Source organism: Chiloscyllium plagiosum, chromosome 4, assembly GCF_004010195.1.
Source record: "Chiloscyllium plagiosum isolate BGI_BamShark_2017 chromosome 4, ASM401019v2, whole genome shotgun sequence".
In the NCBI taxonomy this organism is placed as follows: Eukaryota; Metazoa; Chordata; class Chondrichthyes; order Orectolobiformes; family Hemiscylliidae; genus Chiloscyllium; species Chiloscyllium plagiosum.
Window position 1 is genome coordinate 33,317,397 of NC_057713.1, and position 21,042 is coordinate 33,338,438.

The 21,042-nt window shown below is 39.1% G+C and overlaps 1 protein-coding gene across 1 annotated transcript in view; it reads left to right on the forward strand.

Annotated features, from left to right (window-relative positions):
* LOC122548777 (chymotrypsin-like elastase family member 2A) overlaps nt 1–21,042 on the forward strand; it is a 32,666-nt gene that overhangs the window by 4,943 nt on the left and 6,681 nt on the right. The window contains exons 2-5 of the mRNA XM_043687543.1: nt 8,737–8,800; nt 12,572–12,651; nt 16,366–16,475; nt 17,981–18,106. Of these exons, the coding sequence (XP_043543478.1) occupies nt 8,737–8,800; nt 12,572–12,651; nt 16,366–16,475; nt 17,981–18,106 (380 nt within the window). The remainder of the gene's footprint in view (nt 1–8,736; nt 8,801–12,571; nt 12,652–16,365; nt 16,476–17,980; nt 18,107–21,042) is intronic.

The following is a 21,042-nucleotide window of genomic DNA, read 5'->3' on the forward strand; positions in this document are numbered from 1 at the left end:
GAGAAAACATTTGATTGTAAATTGTACTTGTCTGAATGAATCTCAAATCCTAAAAGTTCAGTTATATAAAGTGAGACCTGTTCCATTGGTAGGATGTAAAACATCATTATTGGGGATAATTTTAACTATTGGCGATTGTCGATTGTGCGAAATTAGATTGCCACTTGTTATATAGCATTTACAATTTTCTATTCATTGATTTCAGAATGGGAAGGAGAAACAGTATTGATGTGTAACAGCTGATTAATTCAGTAATGACTGTTGAGTACCATTGCAGAGTGTGTTTCATTATTCATAACCTTCCATAATAAGGTCAGAATGTACCTCTTAGTTGTAAGTGTGAGCTGTTTCGACCAGAACACCGAACTTATTGAAAACACATTTGTTACAATGGGAAGCTTGTAGGATTGCATTCTAGAAAATTAGGATCAATTCAGTTGAAATTCTACTATCCTCTGTGCTTCTCTATCTCTAGATTATCAGACTACTATTTCAACGCCCATTACGGATAACCAGAAATTTTCTGTAATTAAATATAGAAAAGATGGAAACAGGTACAGTATCATCAGTCATACATATGTCTGTCCCTCTCCTTGACATTGGTTTAAGGCTGAACCTGATTGTTTACAATATCATATGATCCCAAGATTCCTTTTGACTGCAGATCCACGTCATCATTAAAATCCCTCATTTCCACTTCCTTAAAATTGCCTCAGTTTAGTGTGCACTGAAATCTCTATTTGTTAGCTCCAGATTTTACTATTTCAACACACTCTTGGCTAGTGTAAAGCAATTTTCCTTTTGTAAACTTGAGGCCATCTAAAATTCTCACTTGTATCAAATCCCTTTCATCCGTTCTCACTGAGCCTACATTGATGCATCAATAAATAATACCATGATATTACAAATCTTATCCTGGCTTTAAAATTTCTTCATGGTCTTTTCCCTCTCTATTTCCATGATTTTCTCCAACCCCACACCCTGCTGAGATATTTGCATTCATCTAATTGTCCATGCCTTCGGTTGCCCTCAGAGGGCTCAAAGTTCTGGAAGTCCTTCCCTACACCTCGCCACATCTTTATTCTCCTTTAATGCACTTTCATGAAAAATGCTCAAAAACCTGGCTAAACACATTAGCACCAAATTCAGCTTCATATCATTCTTGAAAAGCACTATGGGATACTTGACAACATTAAAGGTACTCTATAGATACAAGCTGTTATTGTGACACTTCTCTTCTCTGACCATGCCATGCCATGTGCAGTATTCAATTGTAAGAATTGTATAAGGACATCTGGCCTGATAGAATGTACATACAGTCAGATGAAGACAGGACACTAGCTGAACAGCAAGACACAGAACTGGAAAGGGTAGAAGAAAAGACAAAGTAGGCAGCATTTTGCCACCACCAGGGCTGTGAATGGAGACTAAATATGGTATTCTCAGGTCGTCCTTTCATTCCAATACTGGTCTATTTTCCTGGAGACAGGATTCGGACATGATGGTAGATGATTTGGCTTGTTAAAAGTGACTTAAAAACGACCAAAGGAAGTTGATTGGGATTTTCTGTCCATTGAAAACATTACAACTGACCATTCAGAGATGCATAAAAGCATCTCTGGATAGAAAAGTAAAAGAAATAAAATACATTATGTCCTTAAAAAAGCCATAGTGATACAATTGTCTGGATATGTACCCTTCTCATGTAAAGAAGAAAGAATGTTTGAAACCTTTATTATAGATAATAAAATTCTTTAATCTGACTGGCAAATTGTCCATTAGTGAGATTTGTTCTCTTTCCCACGTTCATGCATCATAATGTTATCAATGTAATATTCTCAGCCCTGCCACGCTAATGGAGGCAGTGCTTAGCAAGAGTCATACAGTAGGATTCTCCATCATTAATAAGGAAAGTATTAGCAAGAAACAATAGAACCTTTGCGAAACTGATGTCCCCGTATCATATATATCTTGGCAACAAATGCTGATGCTGGAAGCAATGCTTGCATACCATGAAGACATAATAAAGTCTTTCTGAATCACAATGAAGGCTGGTAACAGTCAGGGCCGAGAACAGTGGAGTGCACTAGGGCTCAATAAATGGGGCTCCAGGGAGCCTGTTGTGCTCAGGTTAAGGACTGGGCCACTATGGTTGGCTCAGGGACTAAAAGCAGCACCAGCAGCCCAAGTTCAGTCCTTGCGCCCAGTCTCAGCACATAGCATATTGTTGGACTTGAGATCAAACTCATGCGAAAATGCTCAAATTCAAATATTTAAGCTTTAATTTATCTACTTTTGTTCCTGGGATGTGGCATTTGTTCCCCACCTATAATCGCCTTTGAGCTGAGAGGCAGTTGAGAGTCAACTACGTTGCTGTAAGCCTACAGTCACACGTAGATTGGATTAGGTAAGAATGGCGATTTCCTTCTCCAATGGACAGTAGCAAACCAAATTTTTTTTACAACAATTCTGATTTCCTGACATTATTACTGAAACTAACTTTCACATTTTTCCTTTTAACTAATTGAATTCCATTAACTACAGTGATTGATGTGAACTCATTTCCCCAGAGCTTTAAACCAAGCTTCTGAATTAGTAGTCCCATGACATTATCACTACAAAACCATAGCTTACAGTTTGTATGTATGATCTGATAACTGATGCAAAAAATAAAAAAATTATAATTCTGAGAATATTTTATTGCCATTACAGCTGTGCAGGCAAAATTATCAAATGTATTCATTACCAATGTACTCGATAAAGAAAGAAAACAACAGCGTGGGAGTTTTTCAACTATCTTAAGATGTTGCTGTGGATTTACTCAAATTACCCCCAATATTCTTTTTAAACTAAACATGCTGGTGTCAGCTGAAACTTCACCCGATCAAGACTCTTGGCTTTAATCTGAGTCAGGTGATCATGTAGTCACTCCTGACTTTAAGGACTTCAGAAGTATTCCTGCATGCTACTGAGGGAATGTAAACTTCAGAAAAATTCATCTCTGAGGGTAGGGAGCATGTCTGGGTGGGATGCTCTTCGGCGGGTCAGTGCAGGCTTGATGGGCCAAATAGGTCTTGACGGGATAGATGCAAAAAATTTGTTGGGAGACTCTTGGACCTGAGAGCATTATCTCAGAAAAAGGGATTGCTTCGGAGGCCAGAAAGGAGAAAGGATTATTTCTCTCAGTGGGTGGTAAATCTATGGAAATCTTTACTGCAGATAGCTGTTAAAGCTGCATTGTTAAGTAGGTTCTAGAATGAGTTAGACAGATGTTCAATCAGGAAGGGAATCAAAGATTCCGGGGAAAAGACAGGAAAGTGGGAGTTGAAGATTATATTAGATTAGATTACAGTGTGGAAACAGGCCCTTCGGCCCAACAAGTCACACCGACCCGCCGAAGCGCAACCCACCCATACCCCTTACCTAACACTACGGGCAATTTAGCCTGGCCAATTCACCTAACTTGCACATCTTTGGACTGTGGGAGGAAACCGGAGCACCTGGAGGAAACCCACGCAGACATGGGGAGAATGTGCAAACTCCACACAGTCGCCTGAGGCGGGAATTGAACCCGGGTCTCTGCCGCTGTGAGGCAGCAGTGCTAACCACTGTGCCACCGTGCCGCCCACTCAATATGATCAGTCTTGATCATATTGAGTGGATTGATGATGTTCTGAATAGTTTATCTTTGCTCCTACATCTCATGGTCTTCTGGACTTTGTACAGTATTGGAGGGACATTCAAAATAATTGCACTCAGTTTTGGGGTGGAATATTCGAGTTGTGGAGGCAGTGGGCCTGGAGGTAGATGGCAACCTAATCAGGCATGGTGATGGCATCCTCAAACCCTTGGCTCTGTTTATTTACATCAAGCCTTGTAACTCAGCAATAATGGACTGAACTGACACAGTCAAAATGAACAATCTGAAGTTTTAAAACAGACACAGTGAATCAAGTGTGATCACGTGAACTATTTGTCAGCTGAATGTGTGATTGTCCTGGTATTCTGCTGTGTAAATATTATACATTTGAATGGATGACATAAAAGTGGTGAACAGCCAGTGGAAGCTACAGTTTTAAGTCAAAGTTCATTAAAGGCAAGAAATAAGCATTTTTCAAGGAGCAACAAGCCATTCTTGATCAAACTGATTTGGAAAATGTAATACATTTGTGGTGTTTTCCAATGGTCAAACTTATCATTTGCTGGAGACTGTATAGTTCAAAACTTTGGCTGTACAGCTTCTTTGTATGGAAACAGTATAAAACAACTTACCTCGCAGCAAAAATGGAGTTAGCCTGAGGAGGTCAATTGATCAATGACTAGAAGTTGAAATGGCCTATGCTGATCTTACGATCTTGTCCAATTTTTGGACAAGTCCATGTGAAACGGTTCGTTTGTGATTGTAAGCATTTACAGGGAAGTGTTTTTGTAGCATTTTCTGTAGTGTACTTTGTTTTAATAAGAACTTTGGGGATACTCTGTGGTTAGAATCGCTTTGGATTATTGAGATCCAGAGTGAGCCTGGTGGACAAGAAAAATAGAAATAAAAGCCTACATTTCCAAGTTTCCAATTTTACTGCAGGTGTAGGAGGTACGGCAAAATCACACAGAGGATTTTAAAAAGAATCATTGGTTTCTAGATACCTTTGATTGACAAGTTGTCAGGTGCAAGTTGGAAAACGAAATACCATCTGTTCTTGCAAATCCAGTGAAGTCAATTGTTGCCATTTTCCAAGAGTTTGTATTATAGTTGACAACATTATAAGTGCTTGGGTGAGTTTTAACAGTTAAAAAAAACCTCACGGGGCTGACCTCACATTTTGATTAACAACCTAAAGAGGCTATTAATATATTAAGGAACCAATTAACTCATTTGGCTAGATAGCTATCATGCAGTTCTGAATAATGATCTAGTGCATGTCTTGTTTCTTGCCTGGCTGAGGTATATCTGTAATTGGGAAGAATTGACTGCCTTTAATGCAGTTGCTGAATAGAAGTTTATTTGTAAAATATAAAAAAGAAAAGAAATAGAAGTTTATATTTTTTCATAACAGATGTATCCTTGAAAGGATTTAAATTATTAGATTGGGTTTGAGGAATGAGATTTTCTTCATCTATTACAAGCATGTATGGTTGAAAGTTCCTTGAGGTTGTTAGAAGCTAAGTTTTTTTCTTCATCTCCACAGGGATCCTAAGGTCTGCCTTAGTGAATATTAGGTGAGTGGGAATGACATGGTATAAAATATCATGTAGGTGGCATGAAGATATGAAGAGGCCTGAGGAATGGGTGGAGATATGCATTGGCTTGGGGAGCATGAGGTTGAGCTAACTTGGAGGTGGGGACATGAGTTGCACTGAAGTGATGAGGGTGATGGATGGGGTGCGAGTGAATGTGAAGGATGAGTGCCCTATAGCTTCTAAAATAATGACAATGAAGCTCCAGAGAACTGCACATACCATATCACTTACCTGTCTCCATGGACAACAATGATCTGCATCAAAAGTTGGTGTGTCCTACAGGGTGGGTGGCATTTTACTCCTATCGCTCTGGAACAAAAATCAGTTTAAACCAAAAACCAGGCTGCCCTGGTAAGCCCATCATATTAGCTTGTTCCTGCCCCACTGAGCTCATTTCCTCCTACCTTGACTCCATCCTCTCTCCACTTGTCCAGACCCTGTGCATGTACATCTGTGATTCCTCTAATGCCCTCCATCATATTGTCAATTTACAGTTCCCTGATTCTAAGTGCCTTCTCTTCACCATGGATGTTCAATCCCTCTATACCTCCACTCCCCACCAGGACGGTCTGAGAGCTCTCCACTTCTTCCTCAACCAGAGCCCTGAACAAGCCCCATCCACCACCACTCTCCTCCTCTTGGCTAAACTTGTTCTCTCATTGAACAATTTCTCCTTTAATTCATCTCACTTCTGCCAAGTTAAAGGAGTGGCTATGGGCACACACAAGGATCCCAGTTATGCCTGCCACTTTATGGGGTATGTGGAATGATCCTTGTTCCAGTCCTTCACCACCACCAAACACATCTTCACCTCACTCACCCCATCTGCATTTCACACAGATCGTACCCATTGAGACATCCTAGTCCATTCCACGACCACTAACACCACCATCCCTCCCCCAGCACCTTCCCATGTAACAGCAGAAGGTGCCCCTTCACCTCTTCCCTGCTCACCATCCAAGGGCCTCAACAGTCTTTCCAGGTGAAGCAGCATTTCACCTGTACCACCTCCAATCTTGGGTATTGTATTCGCTGCAGTCAATGTGGCCTACTCTGCATTGGAGAAACTAAACATAGACTGGAAGACCACTTTGCAGTACACCTCTGGTCTGTGTACATGCATGACCCCTACCTTCCTGTAGGTAATCCTGCTCACATGCCCAAGTATCTGTCCTCGACATGCTGCAATGCTCCCGTGAATCACAGTGCAAATCGGAGGAACAACATCTCATCTTCAGCCTAGGCACTTTGTAGTCTTCTGAAGTTAATATTGAGTTCAAATAGTGAACTAACTCCCATTTCTTCCCCTTTCTTTTAGCTTTACTTTTTACATTCTCTGTCACCGTGTCCTCTCTGACCTCACGCCTAGTGAGACTGTCTGTTCTTTCAAGTCTGGCAGTTAGACACACCATCATTCTGCCACTCTCACATTCCAATCACTTAATCTAATCTATCAACATCCTTTCTCCAACAGCACCCTATACCCACCACCCCTACACACAAACTTCACTCCCCCAACTATAGCAGAAATACTGCCACCTCCAGACTGCACTTCAGCTCCAATGAAGAGTTATCTAGACTTGAAAGCTTTCTGTCTCTCCATAGATACTGTTTGACCCCGCCGTGATCTCCAGAATTTGTTGTTTTCAGGAAAGATTCCAGCATCTGCAGTAATTTGCTCCTACTTAGTTTAACCCAAGATGGGTCTGCCAAGTTGGGAAGTTGCCAGATAGCAGCTGCTTGTTTACTAATTGATGCTCAGGACATTGATGTTGCTGCTGAGGATGTCATTTAATATCTATTCATAATTGCTCTGAGAGGGGTTTTATGGAACCATTGGTACTGTTTTATTACAAATTCATATCTTGTTAGGCCACTTCAAAGGTAAGATTCAACTTTGGAGTCACATGTAGGTCATAGGTAGGAGGGTGTTATGCTTTTGTCCTTAAAGGACATTAGTAAACTGTTAGGAATTTAGACTAATTTGACAACCTCTTGATCACTTTTAACTGATAACAGTTACTTATTTCTAGATTACTTTTAACTGAATTTAAATTTTAACATTGCCGCAATGGAGATACCTTTGACTTTAGACAATAGTGTGGAATTGTTATGATCCCAGTTGATTACTATTGGAGATGTCAGATCCCAGAATGAAATCTGGCTTGGTAGATTTTATTGTTATTTAACATGGAGGTCATTCCCTGAAAAATAGGCACACAAAGTTGCAAGTTTTATTTAAAAGTAAAACAGGCATTCATTTCGCAAAAGTCAAAAATAAAACCAACTATCTAAATATAAAACACAGTTTAAAAGATCTTAAAACATTCAGTGAAACAAAATCTTATCTATTCCCCAACATTATCGCTCTACAGCTATTCAAATCCAAAGAAATAATCCTTCTGTATAATATCTTTAGGTTTGACAACTGCTTCTCCCCAGTTCTGTCTTGTGAACCATGAAGTCTTCCTACATGAATATGCACGAAAGTGTTTAGACTATCTCAGTCCTTTAATAATCTTTCGATTTCTAACCAAACACTCCTGCTTTGGAAATGTAGGAGAAAGTGAGGACTGCAGATGCTGGAGTGCCAGAGTTGAAAAATGTGGTGCTGGAAAAACGCAGCAGGCCAGGCAGCATCCGAGGAGCAGGAGAATCGACGTTTCGGGCATAAGCCCTTCTTCAGGAATCATTCCTGAAGAAGGGCTTATGCCCGAAACGTCGATTCTCCTGCTCCTCGGATGCTGCCTGGCCTGCTGTGTTTTTCCAGCACCACATTCTGCTTTGGAAATGTCACAAGATAAACTTTTACATTAACACAACTCTGTGTTGTGATGATGGAGCAGCGCTCCGAAAGCTAGTGCTTCCAAATAAACCTGTCGGACTATAACCTGTTGTTGTGTGATTTTTAACTTTGTACACCGCAGTCCAGCACTGGCTTCTCCAAATCATGAGCTTTCCCTGAACTGCCTTATGTTCTTTCAAAGCAAAAAATTATATTTGCTTCTGACCCAGTCAGGTCTCTTCCACAACTGCCAGAAAGCTTTCAATCTCTAGATTTTATATGCTAAAATCAAGCCCTGATTATTCTAAATCAAAAGCATGATAATGCCTTCAATATCTATATTTTCTGACATACACCCCACAGTATCAAAAACCTTCCATTAACAATCTAAGCCACTACAGTCACCTGTTGTCTGAGTACAGTAGAGCCTCGATTATCCGAACATCAATTATCCGAATTTCGGATAACCCTATCAAGATTTCAAGGTCCTGTTAAAGTGGCATTAGGGAACTTAGCGTTCAGTTCTCAGTTAATCAGCATTATGGCGCGCATTGTCAGATAACTGAGAAATGTTTGATAACCGGTACTCAAATTACCACTTGTTTTCGATAGATCAGTTATCAGTTAAATGGCATTATGTTGTGCATTGCCAGATAACTAAGAAATGTTCGAATAACCTGCACTTTAAATTACCATGTGCTTCTGCTTATTAGAATGATCGATTATTCATCCAGCTCTATGAAAAAACTAACAACTACACTGCAGTGTCAGTGTCAGGTAATGAGTTCACGAATACACAAATTTAAAGCATTTATCCTTGAAATATTCTCTTACACCAAAGAAACACTTTGGTTTATATAAACCAAATAGAACCAAAGTCCTACACCAATGTTTTATCAAGTGTCAAACCATAGCAACACTATAGTGCAAGTTTCATCCATGGTATTAGTACTTCTAAAGTTGATCTGCTTCAAACTCTGAGAGGAAGTGCACCACACAGTGTCCCACTGTATCAGATAAGCCAAACAGGGAAAAGTTAAATTATCTCATTGTGGTCTCACCAGTTCTGAGGAAGAGTCACTCAATCTGAAATGTTAACTCTGATTTCTCTCCACAGATGCTGCCAGACATGCAGAGCTTTTCCAGAAGTTTGTTTTTGTTTCATCATGGTTAAAAGTAGGAGTACCGGAATCAGCCTTGGCTTACAGGAAGCAACAAATAGATCCTGGCTCCTATTCCTGATCATTACCTAGTAATCTTCTGCTGGAAAATATATGTCTGATGACACTCTGATTAATTCCTCCAAATAGGTAATTACTGTTCTTTTTTGCAGAAATAGACACAATTTCCCTTTTATGAAGCCATGCTAACTCTCCTTGATTAGATTGTGATTTTCCTATTACTTACTTATTAACTGATTTCCACATTTTTCCAAGATCTGATGTTAGGGTAATCAACCTATACTTACCCACATTTTCCTCCTCCCTTTTTTGAATGGGGTGTCACATTGGCAGTTTTCCAATACTCTAGTGCTTCTCCATAATCAAGGAGTTTTGGAAATTTACAGCTAATACATCCACTATATCTATAGCTACAAGTTATCAGGACCAGGCAACATATCCATCTTTGACCCCATTAGTCTGTCTGATGTTCCTTGTTTAGTGATGGTACTTAATAACTCTCCCATATTCTTTAGTATTAATGCAATATTTGAAGTATTTTCCAATATAAAGACTGATGCAAATTATTTGTTTAACTCCTCTGCTATTTCCTTGTTCCCACATCTATTTCCTAAGAATCTTTTTAAAAGGCCTATGCTCACTTTGACCTCTCTCTTCTTTCTTATATATTTGAAGAAACTCTTATTTTCAGTTTTTATATTCTTCATTGAGTAGAGTCCCACCTTCTTAGCTTTCGCTCATAAGACCATCCTTCCATACAAGGGATTATCCAAATGATCCTTCTCTGAAACAGTCTCCAATGGAATGATATATCTTTTTAAGTAAAGGGAACCAAAACTCCTCACAATAGTCTCAATTAGATTAGATAGAGGGGAGCCAGGAGATCTATTACACTTGGACTTCGTGTAGGCATTCAATAGGTACCTTACAAAACATTAAGTCATAAGACAGGAGCCCATGTTGCTGAAGGTAGTATATTCACATGGATAGAGAATTGACTCACGGGCAGGAAACAACAAGTGGAAATAAGGAGTTCTTTTTCAGGTTGCCAACCTATGACTAGTAGAGTTCCCTAGGGATCAGTGCTGAGACACTAACTGTTTACTATATCTAATAATGACTTGGAGGAAGGAAGTGAATATACTGTAGCTAAATTTGCAGAAGACATAATCATTGGTGGAAAGGCAGATGGTGAGAGGGATACAAAACGTTTACAGAAAGATATTGATGGGTTAGGTAAATGGGTGAAAGTGGAAAATAGAATATTAAGTGAGAAAATGTGAAATTATTCATTTTGGGACAGAGAACAAAATAAGATTAGATTACCTACAGTGTGGAAACAGGCCCTTTGGCCCAACCAGTCCACACCAACCCTCCAAAGAGTAACCCACCCAAACCCATCTACCTCTGACTAATGCACCTAACACTATGGGCAATTCACTTGACCTGCACATCTTTGGATTGTGGGAGGAAACTGGAGCACACCCACGCAGACAATGTGCAAACTCCACACAGTCACCCAAGGCTAGAATCGAACCTGGGACTCTAGTGCTGTGAGCCACCATGCCACCCCAAGTATTATTTAAATGGAGAAAAACTGCAGAAGTATGCAACATCAAGAGACTGGGGAGTATTTGGCATTAAACACAGAAAGCTAGCACACAGGTGCAGCAGGTGATCAGGAAGCCTAATGGATGCTCTGATGAAGAGTCTTCTAGACTCAAAATGCTGGCTTGTTTTCTTTTCATGGATGCTGTCTGACCTGATGTGATCTCCAACATTTTTTGTTTTTAGGCTAATGGAATGTTGGCCGTTGTTTCAAGGGGGTTGAAGTGTAAAAGTAGGGAAGTCTTAGAGCAACTGTACGAGATGCTGATGAGACAACAACTTAGAGTACTGTGAACACGTTGGTTCCCCCTTACTTAAGAAAATATATCATTCTATTGGAGGCCGTTTCAGAGATGATTCACTTGGATGATTCCTCATAAGGAGGGATTGTCTTATGAGCAGAGGCTAAACAGGTTGGGATTCTCATTCTACTAAACATCAGTGAATAGAGGTGATCTCATTAAAACCTATAGGATTCTTACAGGGCTTGACAGGGTGGATGCTGAGGATGTTTCTCACATGAGAGAGTCTAGGACCAGAGGGTATGGTCTCAGAATAAAGGGACACCAACTTAAGACTGAGATGAGAAGAAATTTATTCTCTCAGAAGGTTGTGAGTCTTTGGAACTCCTTGCCACAGAAAGCTGTGGGGCAAATGCTGAGATAGATTGATTCTTGGTCAGTAAGGGAATCAAAGGTTATTGCAAAAATGCAGAAAATGGATGTGAGAAATGTCAGATTCGCCATGATCCTATTGAATGGTAGAGCAAATCAGAGGGGCCGAATGGCCCTGTTCCTGTTCCTATTTCTTATAGTCTTATTGGACATTGACTCCCGGAGAGTAAGGATGAAAGTTATTAAAGGATGTAAAATATTAGGAATGCCATATTTCAACTTTGAAATGTAAGGGCCAGATTTGCTAATAGGATCAGCCTCACTACAAAGGAGCATATTAGAGAAAAAGAAAATAAATTTGCACTTGGTGATACAATTCAATGGGAAAAACCTCCGTTGAAATCTATTGCAGGCTATCAGTTTGCCATTGATCATTTTGTACTATCATCCAAGGTATCCAAAATGCTTAAATTAATGCCATGACAGATCACTTGTCCTTTGTACAGGTTAATTCATAATAATGATTGCAAATGCTAGGAATGAACCTTAAGTGGCCATTTAAAGGACAGCTCACGAGGCTGATTCTTATTGATTACATTGATTTCTACTTGCGTTGCTGCCTTTTCTCTGGTGTTGCTGATGCCCTTTGAATTTCCACTGGCTACCTTTGTGAATAGGGTTATGTCTCATGTATTATAGTATACTGGAGGATAGTGGCAGTGTAGACAAGAGATTGGCATTACTGCATGACCTACAAGTCATTTATTTAATTGATGATTTTCAATTAACCTGGTCAGTTTCACAATCAGTTTGGCATAGCTTCCGAATAAAATATTTCCCTGTGAAAAATTGTTATCGTGTTTACACAAAAGAGAATTTAGCTAGTGACACATGCCAGAAAGTATATGTTTATAAGAAGCTCCTTGACAATTAATCTCACTTCCAATTTCAACATGTTGCAGTACCTGCTTTTGACTCTATTCTTCAGTAAGTATTGGCCAGAACTCAAAATTGTTTGCTTCTTCTTGTTAGCTTAGACTACATTAGATGAAAAATGTCAATCTTCATGTATCCTTTATTTTATTAACCAAACACTAATTTTTCTCTTTGTTTCTTTCCTATTTTCCATTTTCCTTGTCATGTAGTAGGTCCAGTTGCTGCAAGCCCATTAACGGGCCGTGTTGTTGCTGGACAGGAAGCCAAACCACACAGCTGGCCATGGCAGGTAAGGAAACCCACTGGCTGCAGACTATCAGACATGGAAACGCTGTTCCATCTTTGAAGTTTGACCGTTAAAGTCTACAAGATTTCACTTCCCTGTATTACAGTTAGATTAGGTTCGGGATATAGGTGGATTAAGAATGTGGGCACATATTTGGTAAATGGAATATAATCTGAGAAAGTGGAAACTTGATCACTTCGGCAAGAAGAATAGAAAGCAGCATATGTATCAAATCTGTGATACAAAGGGATCTGGTGCACAAATCACAAACAGTAAGGATGCAATAACAGCAAGTGATTGAGAGTCTTGTGGAATATTGGTTTTTATTGCTAGGGGACTGGAGCATAAAGATAGGGAACTACTGTTGCAGCTGTATAAGGACATAAAGAGACCACATCTGGAATACAGTATATTGTTCTATTATTTAAGGAAGAATAAGCTGCATTAGTGAAGAGAAGATTCACTCATCTGATTACCGTTTTTCCTTATGATGAAAGGAAGAGCTGCTTAGACATTGAAGTTTAGAAGAATGTGAAGTAATTTTATTGAAACATGAAGATTCTGACAGGACTTGACAACATGAATTCTGGGAGGATGTTTATCCTGTTGGGGTGTCTAGAAAGACGGAGTACAATTTTAAAATAAGGGGTATCCCATTTAATAAGGAGATGAGGATTTATTTCTTCCAGAAAATCAATTGGACTTTAGAATTCTCATCCCCAGAGAATGGAGCAGGCTGGATGATTAAATATATTCAAAGTGGAGTTAAATAGATTTTTAGCTAACAAGGGAGTCAAGAGTTAGTTTTTTTTAAATAATGCCAATATAAATTTCTTGTGCACGAGAGGAAAATTAGAAGTGAAATGTCTAGCTTTGAGATGAGTGTCTCTTTAAAGTAGAGTGGAAAACACTTTAGTATTTTAAAGGCATTATCCACTGATAAATGAAGAAACGACTATAGGATTGAAGATAAGATTTAGACCAAAATCTAAGAAACAAGAAACCCAAATACCAGTGGTCAACGATCCGTGTATTGAATTGGGAAAGCCAGAGGGAAGAGTAGAACTAGGAATAGACAAAATAGCTCAAGCAATAACAAACAGGAATTGCTGGAAAAACCATCAGGTCTGGCAGCATCTGTGGAGAAAAAAAAGCAGAATTATAACACTTACAGAAGTGAATTCAAAAATGATACATCTTCAATGTAATCTTGATAAAGTTCAAATATCAAAATTCTCTATGAAGTACCATGAAACAACTTCGAACAGGAAAATAAACTGTTGATGAATCAGAAGAATTGGTTGAGGGCAGAATTAAAAACTAAGATTGCAAAACTACTGGAGATTCATTGTGAAGAATAATGAAAGGCTTAAATTCTGATGCAACCTGAAGATCAAGAATGAGAAGTAGCACAGTGTTGAAGGAAAGAACTTAAACTTTAGAAGACTTTAAAAACAGCTAAAGAAACCAAAAACTCATAGTGCAGATTTACTGATTTGGGGTGAATCAAACAATGAAACAACAAAACCTATTATGGAAAAAAAGATTATTAAGGAAGATAATTTGAAGCTGATTGTCAATCAATTTCCATTGCAAACTTGGAGGACTGTTGGAAAGGCCTGTGAAGAAGAGTCAGGAAACCCCACACCTATATGGCTTTGAAGCAAGTGGTTTATGTATTGCATGAAAAGCTAAAAATGTTGGATATGAAAATAACAATCCAAAATGATAAAGCTAGGATAATCAGAATGGGTGTGTAGGCTCGGATGAAGTTGTGTGTCATTAATAGCTCAGTGCAGTTGTGATCCACGATATTGGAAGCCCACAAACAGTATTTGCTTTGTGCAACTGACAAAGATCAGAGCTCAGGAAAATAAAAAATAAATAAACAGCAGCAGTATTGGCTTACTGAAGCTTATTGTTTGTGAAGATGTGGAGCAATGTCTTTGGAAACTTGAAATGGTCCATAAAAGATTTACAAGAATGTTGCAAGGTTTGGAGGGTTTGAGCGATAGGAAGAGACTGAATAGGCTGGGGCTGTTTTCCCCTGGAGAGTCAGATGCTGAGGAGTAACTGTTTTAAAAAATTCTCAAGGTCAGGTTCGTAGGAGAGTAGTCTGACACAGAACAAACGACCAAGAGGCGAGTCTGCTAGAATATGGGCATTTTATTCCCCGCAGCGTCGCCACAACCAACGGGTCTGGCTTATACTCACTCTACATGTTACCGGAACTGGGAGCCGTCAGTTCTCGTAGAGCGGTTGCCAACAACCCACGCTCGGCGGTTAAACGTAACCCCGGAGCAGACTCACCGAACTGGAGACTTTTCCAGCTGATATACTCTTTTCCAGATATAAACATTCATGTGAACAGCAGAGCAAGGCTAAAAAACACATTCCATTCTGGTTACATACAGATAAGAAGATTCACACGGGGAGGTGTGTAATAAGATTCACACGGGACTAAGCAACACCTCCATTCCGGTTAGATTCACACATGTATTGGGACATAATTTTTAACCGTTTCACCACAGTAACCTTATAGAGGTTTATAAAATCACAAGTGGCATGAATAGGGTAAATAGACAAGAACGTTTCCCCAGGGTGGGGAATCCAAAACTGGAGGGCATGGGTTTAAGGTGAGAGGGGAAAGATTTAAAAGGGATCTAAGGGGCAATGTTTTCACACAGTGGGTGGTGCATGAATGGAATGAGCTGCCAGAGGAAGTGGTGGAGGCAGATCAATTACAACATTTAAAAGTGCAATGCATGACCACTTGACAAAGGAGCAAGACTTCAAAAGCTATTGCTTCTCAATAAACCTGTTGGACTATAACTTGGTTTTGTGTGATTTTTAACTTTAAGCATTTAAAAGGCATCAGAATGGGTATATAAATAGGAAGGGTTTAGAGGGATATGAGCCAAAGTCTGGCAAATGGGACTAGCTTAATTTAGGATATCTGGTAGGCAAATTAGATGGAACGGTCTGTTTCCGTGCTATGTATCTCTATGACTCTATGAGTAAGTGTTGGAGTGCAGTTTCACAAATCGAGATTCCTAGGAGCATTAAATGATTACAATTGGAACTTCTTGTGAACTTTTAATAATAGTTGGTGACTCACAGTGTTTGTTAATTGATGTGTTCTGCAGGGTGTTCTCCAGTTTGTCTTCTACCACGTTAATATTAAAATGCCAGACTATAAGATATGTCTCTCTACACATCATCAAAATCCTTTTTCTTAATAATCTTTGCTTGTTTGTTTAAGTTTTACTTTATAATAAAACTGTTACTTATTGTTGACTGAAGATACCTGAATGATTTGTTTCTAATACCAAACTTGATACAGTCTGAGACCTATGATAATTGGCAATATCATTACCCTGATTAAATATAAAATTTAATGTTACCAGTGGAACTAGAAAAGAAACAGTGCACTCCTCTAACCTTAGTGATAACAATTAATTTACTCTGGTGGCCAATACCATTGCATTGGAATGCCATTTCCACAGTTCACATCAGCAGTCATCGTAGGTCTTCAGCATCAACTTACAGAGTTACATTTCTGGTGCTTACCGAGAATCCACATATCTCTGTCTCCACATAAAATTCTCACAGAATCTTTTTTAACCATTGTGTAGGCAAGATGTTATCAGGTTTTGAAGCTTCTGAGTAATTTTAACACCTAGAAAGAAATAACATGGCATGTGATTTTGGTTTTAGGCCTCTCTGCAGTTTGCTTATGAATCTGACCCTGATTTCTTTCAACATTTGTGTGGTGGAACGCTCATTTCTGGAAATTGGGTCATGACTGCTGCGCATTGTATTGTTACGTAAGTATATTGTTTCAAGATATGTAACAAGTCGTTTGAACAATCATTTTTACACTGAAGACATTCCCATATACACATTAGAATTATAATTTATGAAATCTATTAGAGATACATAGGAATTGCTGAACAAAATTGCTATCGATAGTGCCTTCTATTATCATAGTAGTTACATAATTTACTGATAAAGAAATTGTTGACTAATTACAGCAATCACTTAATCTATAAAGACCAAAAATGACACAAAGCAAAGCCGGTGTTGGAAAACTATGGAAAGCATTGGTCTAGCGTCAAATTTATTCAATGCTCACTGTGCTCATTATTTTATGCTTCAAATTACTCATTATTTCCATTATAAAACAGCTTTTTTCTGAAATAAATCTAATTTACATTTGAACCAATATTACCAGTCTGATACTGTGACCACATGTTTATTGAAAACTTTCGAATGGGATTTATTTAAACACAATATGTAATATTCTAGACATATTGATGGAATTGGTCATATTTTACAATGCCTTGTATATTTATTATGACATATGTTATAAGATATACTTATTATGAGGTAATTTACTTGCTTTTCATCAAGGTTTTTGGTTACACCATCCAAATTCAGGTTATTTGTTTTGTTTCCATGGCTTCTCAGTATTTTAAAGGTGCTTGCCATGTGTTTGTGTATGTAATAACAGTCCCCCTGCAATAAGCCACTTTTCCAGTATTGGAAGTATTCCCTCGATAGTATTCTTTTGATACCCACCAGGCATCTATTTTGCTTGAAAAATGAACCTGGACTCAAAACATTGGGTTGGATTTAAGGTAGTGTCTAAGAGGCAAGCAGAAGATTTCATTTCAAAGAAGTGAGTTTCCCCTGCATTCTTTTGCAAATAAGTGTGGGTTTGACTTCCTTTTGTCGTACAAGACTTTAAACTAAGACTACGTCTGCCCCCTCAGATGGGTGTAATAAATTTTATAACATTATTTCAAAGAAAAGGGTGAGAGGGGAAAGATATAAAAGAGTACTAAGGGGTAACGTTTTCACGCAGAGGCTGGTACGTGTATGGAATGAGTTGCCAGTGGAAGTGGTAGAGGCTAGTACAGTTGCAACATTTAAAAGGCATCTGGATGGTTATATGAATAGGAAGGGTTTGGAGGGATATGGGCCAGGTGCTGGCAGGTGGGACTAGATTGGGTTGGAATATCTGGTCAGCATGGACGAGTTGGACCAAAGGGTCTGTTTCCATGCTGTACATCTCTATGATGACTCTAAAAACAAGGTAATTCTCCCTAGTGTGATTTGCAATGTTTTCCCCCAACCAACTTCACTAAACAGGGTATCTGGTCTTTGTTTTACTGCTGGTTGTGGCAGATTGCTATATACATTATTTTGCTGCATTTCCTACATGACTAAAGTAACTAGACTTCAAAAATCCTCAATTGACTGTAAAGTGCTTTTGGATGACCTTGTGAAAGGTCAATAATTGCAAGTTTTTTCTTTATTTTTCTTTCAGCATACCAGGAAGATTTGCTGTTATTCTTGGAGAGCACAATCTGGAGCAGAAAGGCAATGAATATTTGAGACATGTTCAATTGATCATCACTCATCCTTATTGGAATCCAAATTCTCTTGAAAATGGGTAATTCAGATCGACATTTTAAACTTTACTAGTTCATCCACATTGAACTATTCTTAATCCAACGACTCCTAAACAACTTCTTTTAAAACCTATTTCTCTCGTGCAATTATGGTAACTGTAAATTATTTATTACACGCTCTTTCTAAAATTCTTCAAATAATCCATTGTGCTGGCTCTTCCTCCTTCTGCATCCCTTTGAGTTGAACTGAAAATCCATCAAGTTGCTCTTTCCCAAGGTATTAAAAATGTAGATATCCTCTTCCCATCCTACAAACCATTCATAGCTATTGCTTAAGAGATTCACTCAGTCTAGGCTTATCAACATTGTGTCAGTTGTGGCTCAGTGCGCAGCATTCTTGCCTCAGATCCAGATGACTAAGCATGCAATCCAGACTGGCGCTTCAGTGTAATAATGCCTTGTGAATGAGATAGCCACCTGTCTGTCCTCAGCTTAATTTAAAGTATCCAGGGCACATATTGAAGAACTTCAAACGATGATCTGATTATTTATTTAATTCATGTTTGTAGAAGCTTGGTGTGCACAATTTAGTTTCTGCTTTTTATACAATGTTTATAATTTATTCTTTGTAAGAACAAACAAGATACAGGGCATTTGAACTCCTTAATTTTACAGTATATCATATTATTTATAGGATAGAATCAGGCTACCAGGCCATTAGCAATTATGCACTGTATGAGCTTCCTCTCACCCTTTCTCACCTATCAATAAGGCTATCTATTCCTTTCTCCCTCATGTAATATCTTCCATATATAATATCATATTATTGAATGTATCAATGCAACCCCATATACTGACTCCTTATGACAGTGACTTCCATGTTTTCTTGGCAACGTTTTTTGCTGAATTACCTATCAGATATATTTGTATGTGTAGCCCATAGTTCTGGCATGCACCAAGATTGAAAACATATTTTCTAATTCCAGTTTATCAAGTTTTTTTATTACTTTAAGACCTTTATCAAGTTACTCCTCAATTTTTCTCTTCTCTTTCTTTTCTGAACATAGCATCCTGAGAGGAGGTAGCAAGTTTTAAGAGAGCATAGAGAAGGGCAAGTGGTTTCATTCTGTTCACAGCGCCGAGAGAGGAGGCAGCAAGTTTAAAAAGAGTGTGGGGAATAGCTCTATTCTGATCACAGTGCTGAGAGTCAAAGCAATAGGTTTAAAAAGGGCACACAAAGTGGGAAGTGACTTCATTCTGAACATAGCACCAAGGGAGGAGGTAGCAATAGAAAGGCCATAATGATAAAGGATTCCATAGTCAAAGGATCGGGCAGGTGAGTTTTGCAGCTTTACCTATAATTCCAAGATGGTGCCTTGCCTCTCTATTGCTAGTGCCTAGTGTCAATGTGCAGCATGTAAAGCATCCTTCCAGGGGCAGGGAATTAGCCAGAAGTTGTGGTCTACTTTGGTACCAACAACCTAGGTAGGAAGAAGGATAAGGTCCTTAAAGCAGAATGCAGGGAGGTAGGAAGGAATTGAAAAAGCAGGATCTCAACAGCAGTAAACTTTTGATTACTCCCAGTGCGACATGTTATTGAATGTAGGGACAGAAAGATCAGTAGATTGAATAAATGGCTGGAGAACTGATATAGGAGGGAAGGCATCAGATTTGAGAAATTTCTGATAAACCATTCTGGAGCATACGGGACCTGTACAAGCCGGATGGGTTCCACCTTAACAGGACTGGGGCTGAAACCCCAAAGCTGTGGGACTGGGTTTAACCTAGCTAGTCGGGGGTGGGAACTAGAGACGAAGGGAGTTAGGCTAGTAACAGGAAGTAAAAAGGCTATGAGAGAAATTAGAGAGCAGGAGAAACAAAGCCAAACACTGAGCATGCCTCAAGTCTGGAATTCTGTCAAAATGACAAAGTTAAGGGCACTCTACCTGAGTGCACACAACATTTACAATAAGGTAGATGATTGAAAGGCACAAATACAGGCAAGTAGTTCTGGCATAATTGTCATTACGGAAGCATGGCTGCATGATGACCAGGAACTGAATATTTAAGAATATTCTAAACTCAGGAAGGACAGACAAAAAGGAAAAATAGTTGTGGTTGCATTGATGTTCTGAGATGGGTTTAGTGTATTAGTAAGGAAGAATCTCAGACTGGAAGAACATTGTGTGGAGTCTATTTGGCTGGAACTAAGAAACAGCAAGGGTCTGGCGATGGAGGAGTCCAAAGACCTGCATATCCTTGGTGGAGTGGGAGGGGGAGTTGAAGTGTTGAGCCACAGGGTGGTTGGGTTGGTTGGTCCGGGTGTCCCAGAGGTGTTCTCTGAAACGCTCCGCAAGTAGCCGGCCTGTCTCCCCAATATAGAGGAGGCCACATCGGGTGCAGAGGATGCAATAGATGATAATGTAGGGGAATGGGTGGGTTGCGCTTCGGCGGGTCGGTGTGGACTTGTTGGGCCGAAGAGCCTGTTTCCACACTGTAAGTAATCTAAATCTAAGTAAACCCTTGACTGGATTAGGCTGAACTCCTACTATGAACTATACAGTCAGTACTTAGATGAACAATACACAGGATTTACCTGCAATTGGTTTCAGTTTGTAGAGGTAATGATGTATGGCTTCAGGTCAAATGTTAAGTGGGTTAAGTCACCATTACCACCTCCTGAGCTTGGGCAAGTACAACAGCTAGCTGCAATCAGGAAATGGAATTTATCCTATACAAGTTAAAATGTGTACTGTAATAAATTACAGATAGTCAGGATACTACATTGATAGTGAATTAGCATGTGTTGAAATGATGTACATTTCTACATAGATTTGCAGTGAGCAAGCAGCTTTGATATAACAGGGCACTTTATCCAGCTTTACTTCTCCACTAAGATCTTTCATTCCACAACTATTCCAGTCATTAGGATATAGAAAATGTAGATATAGGTGACAGGTATTCTGCAGCAAGTAAC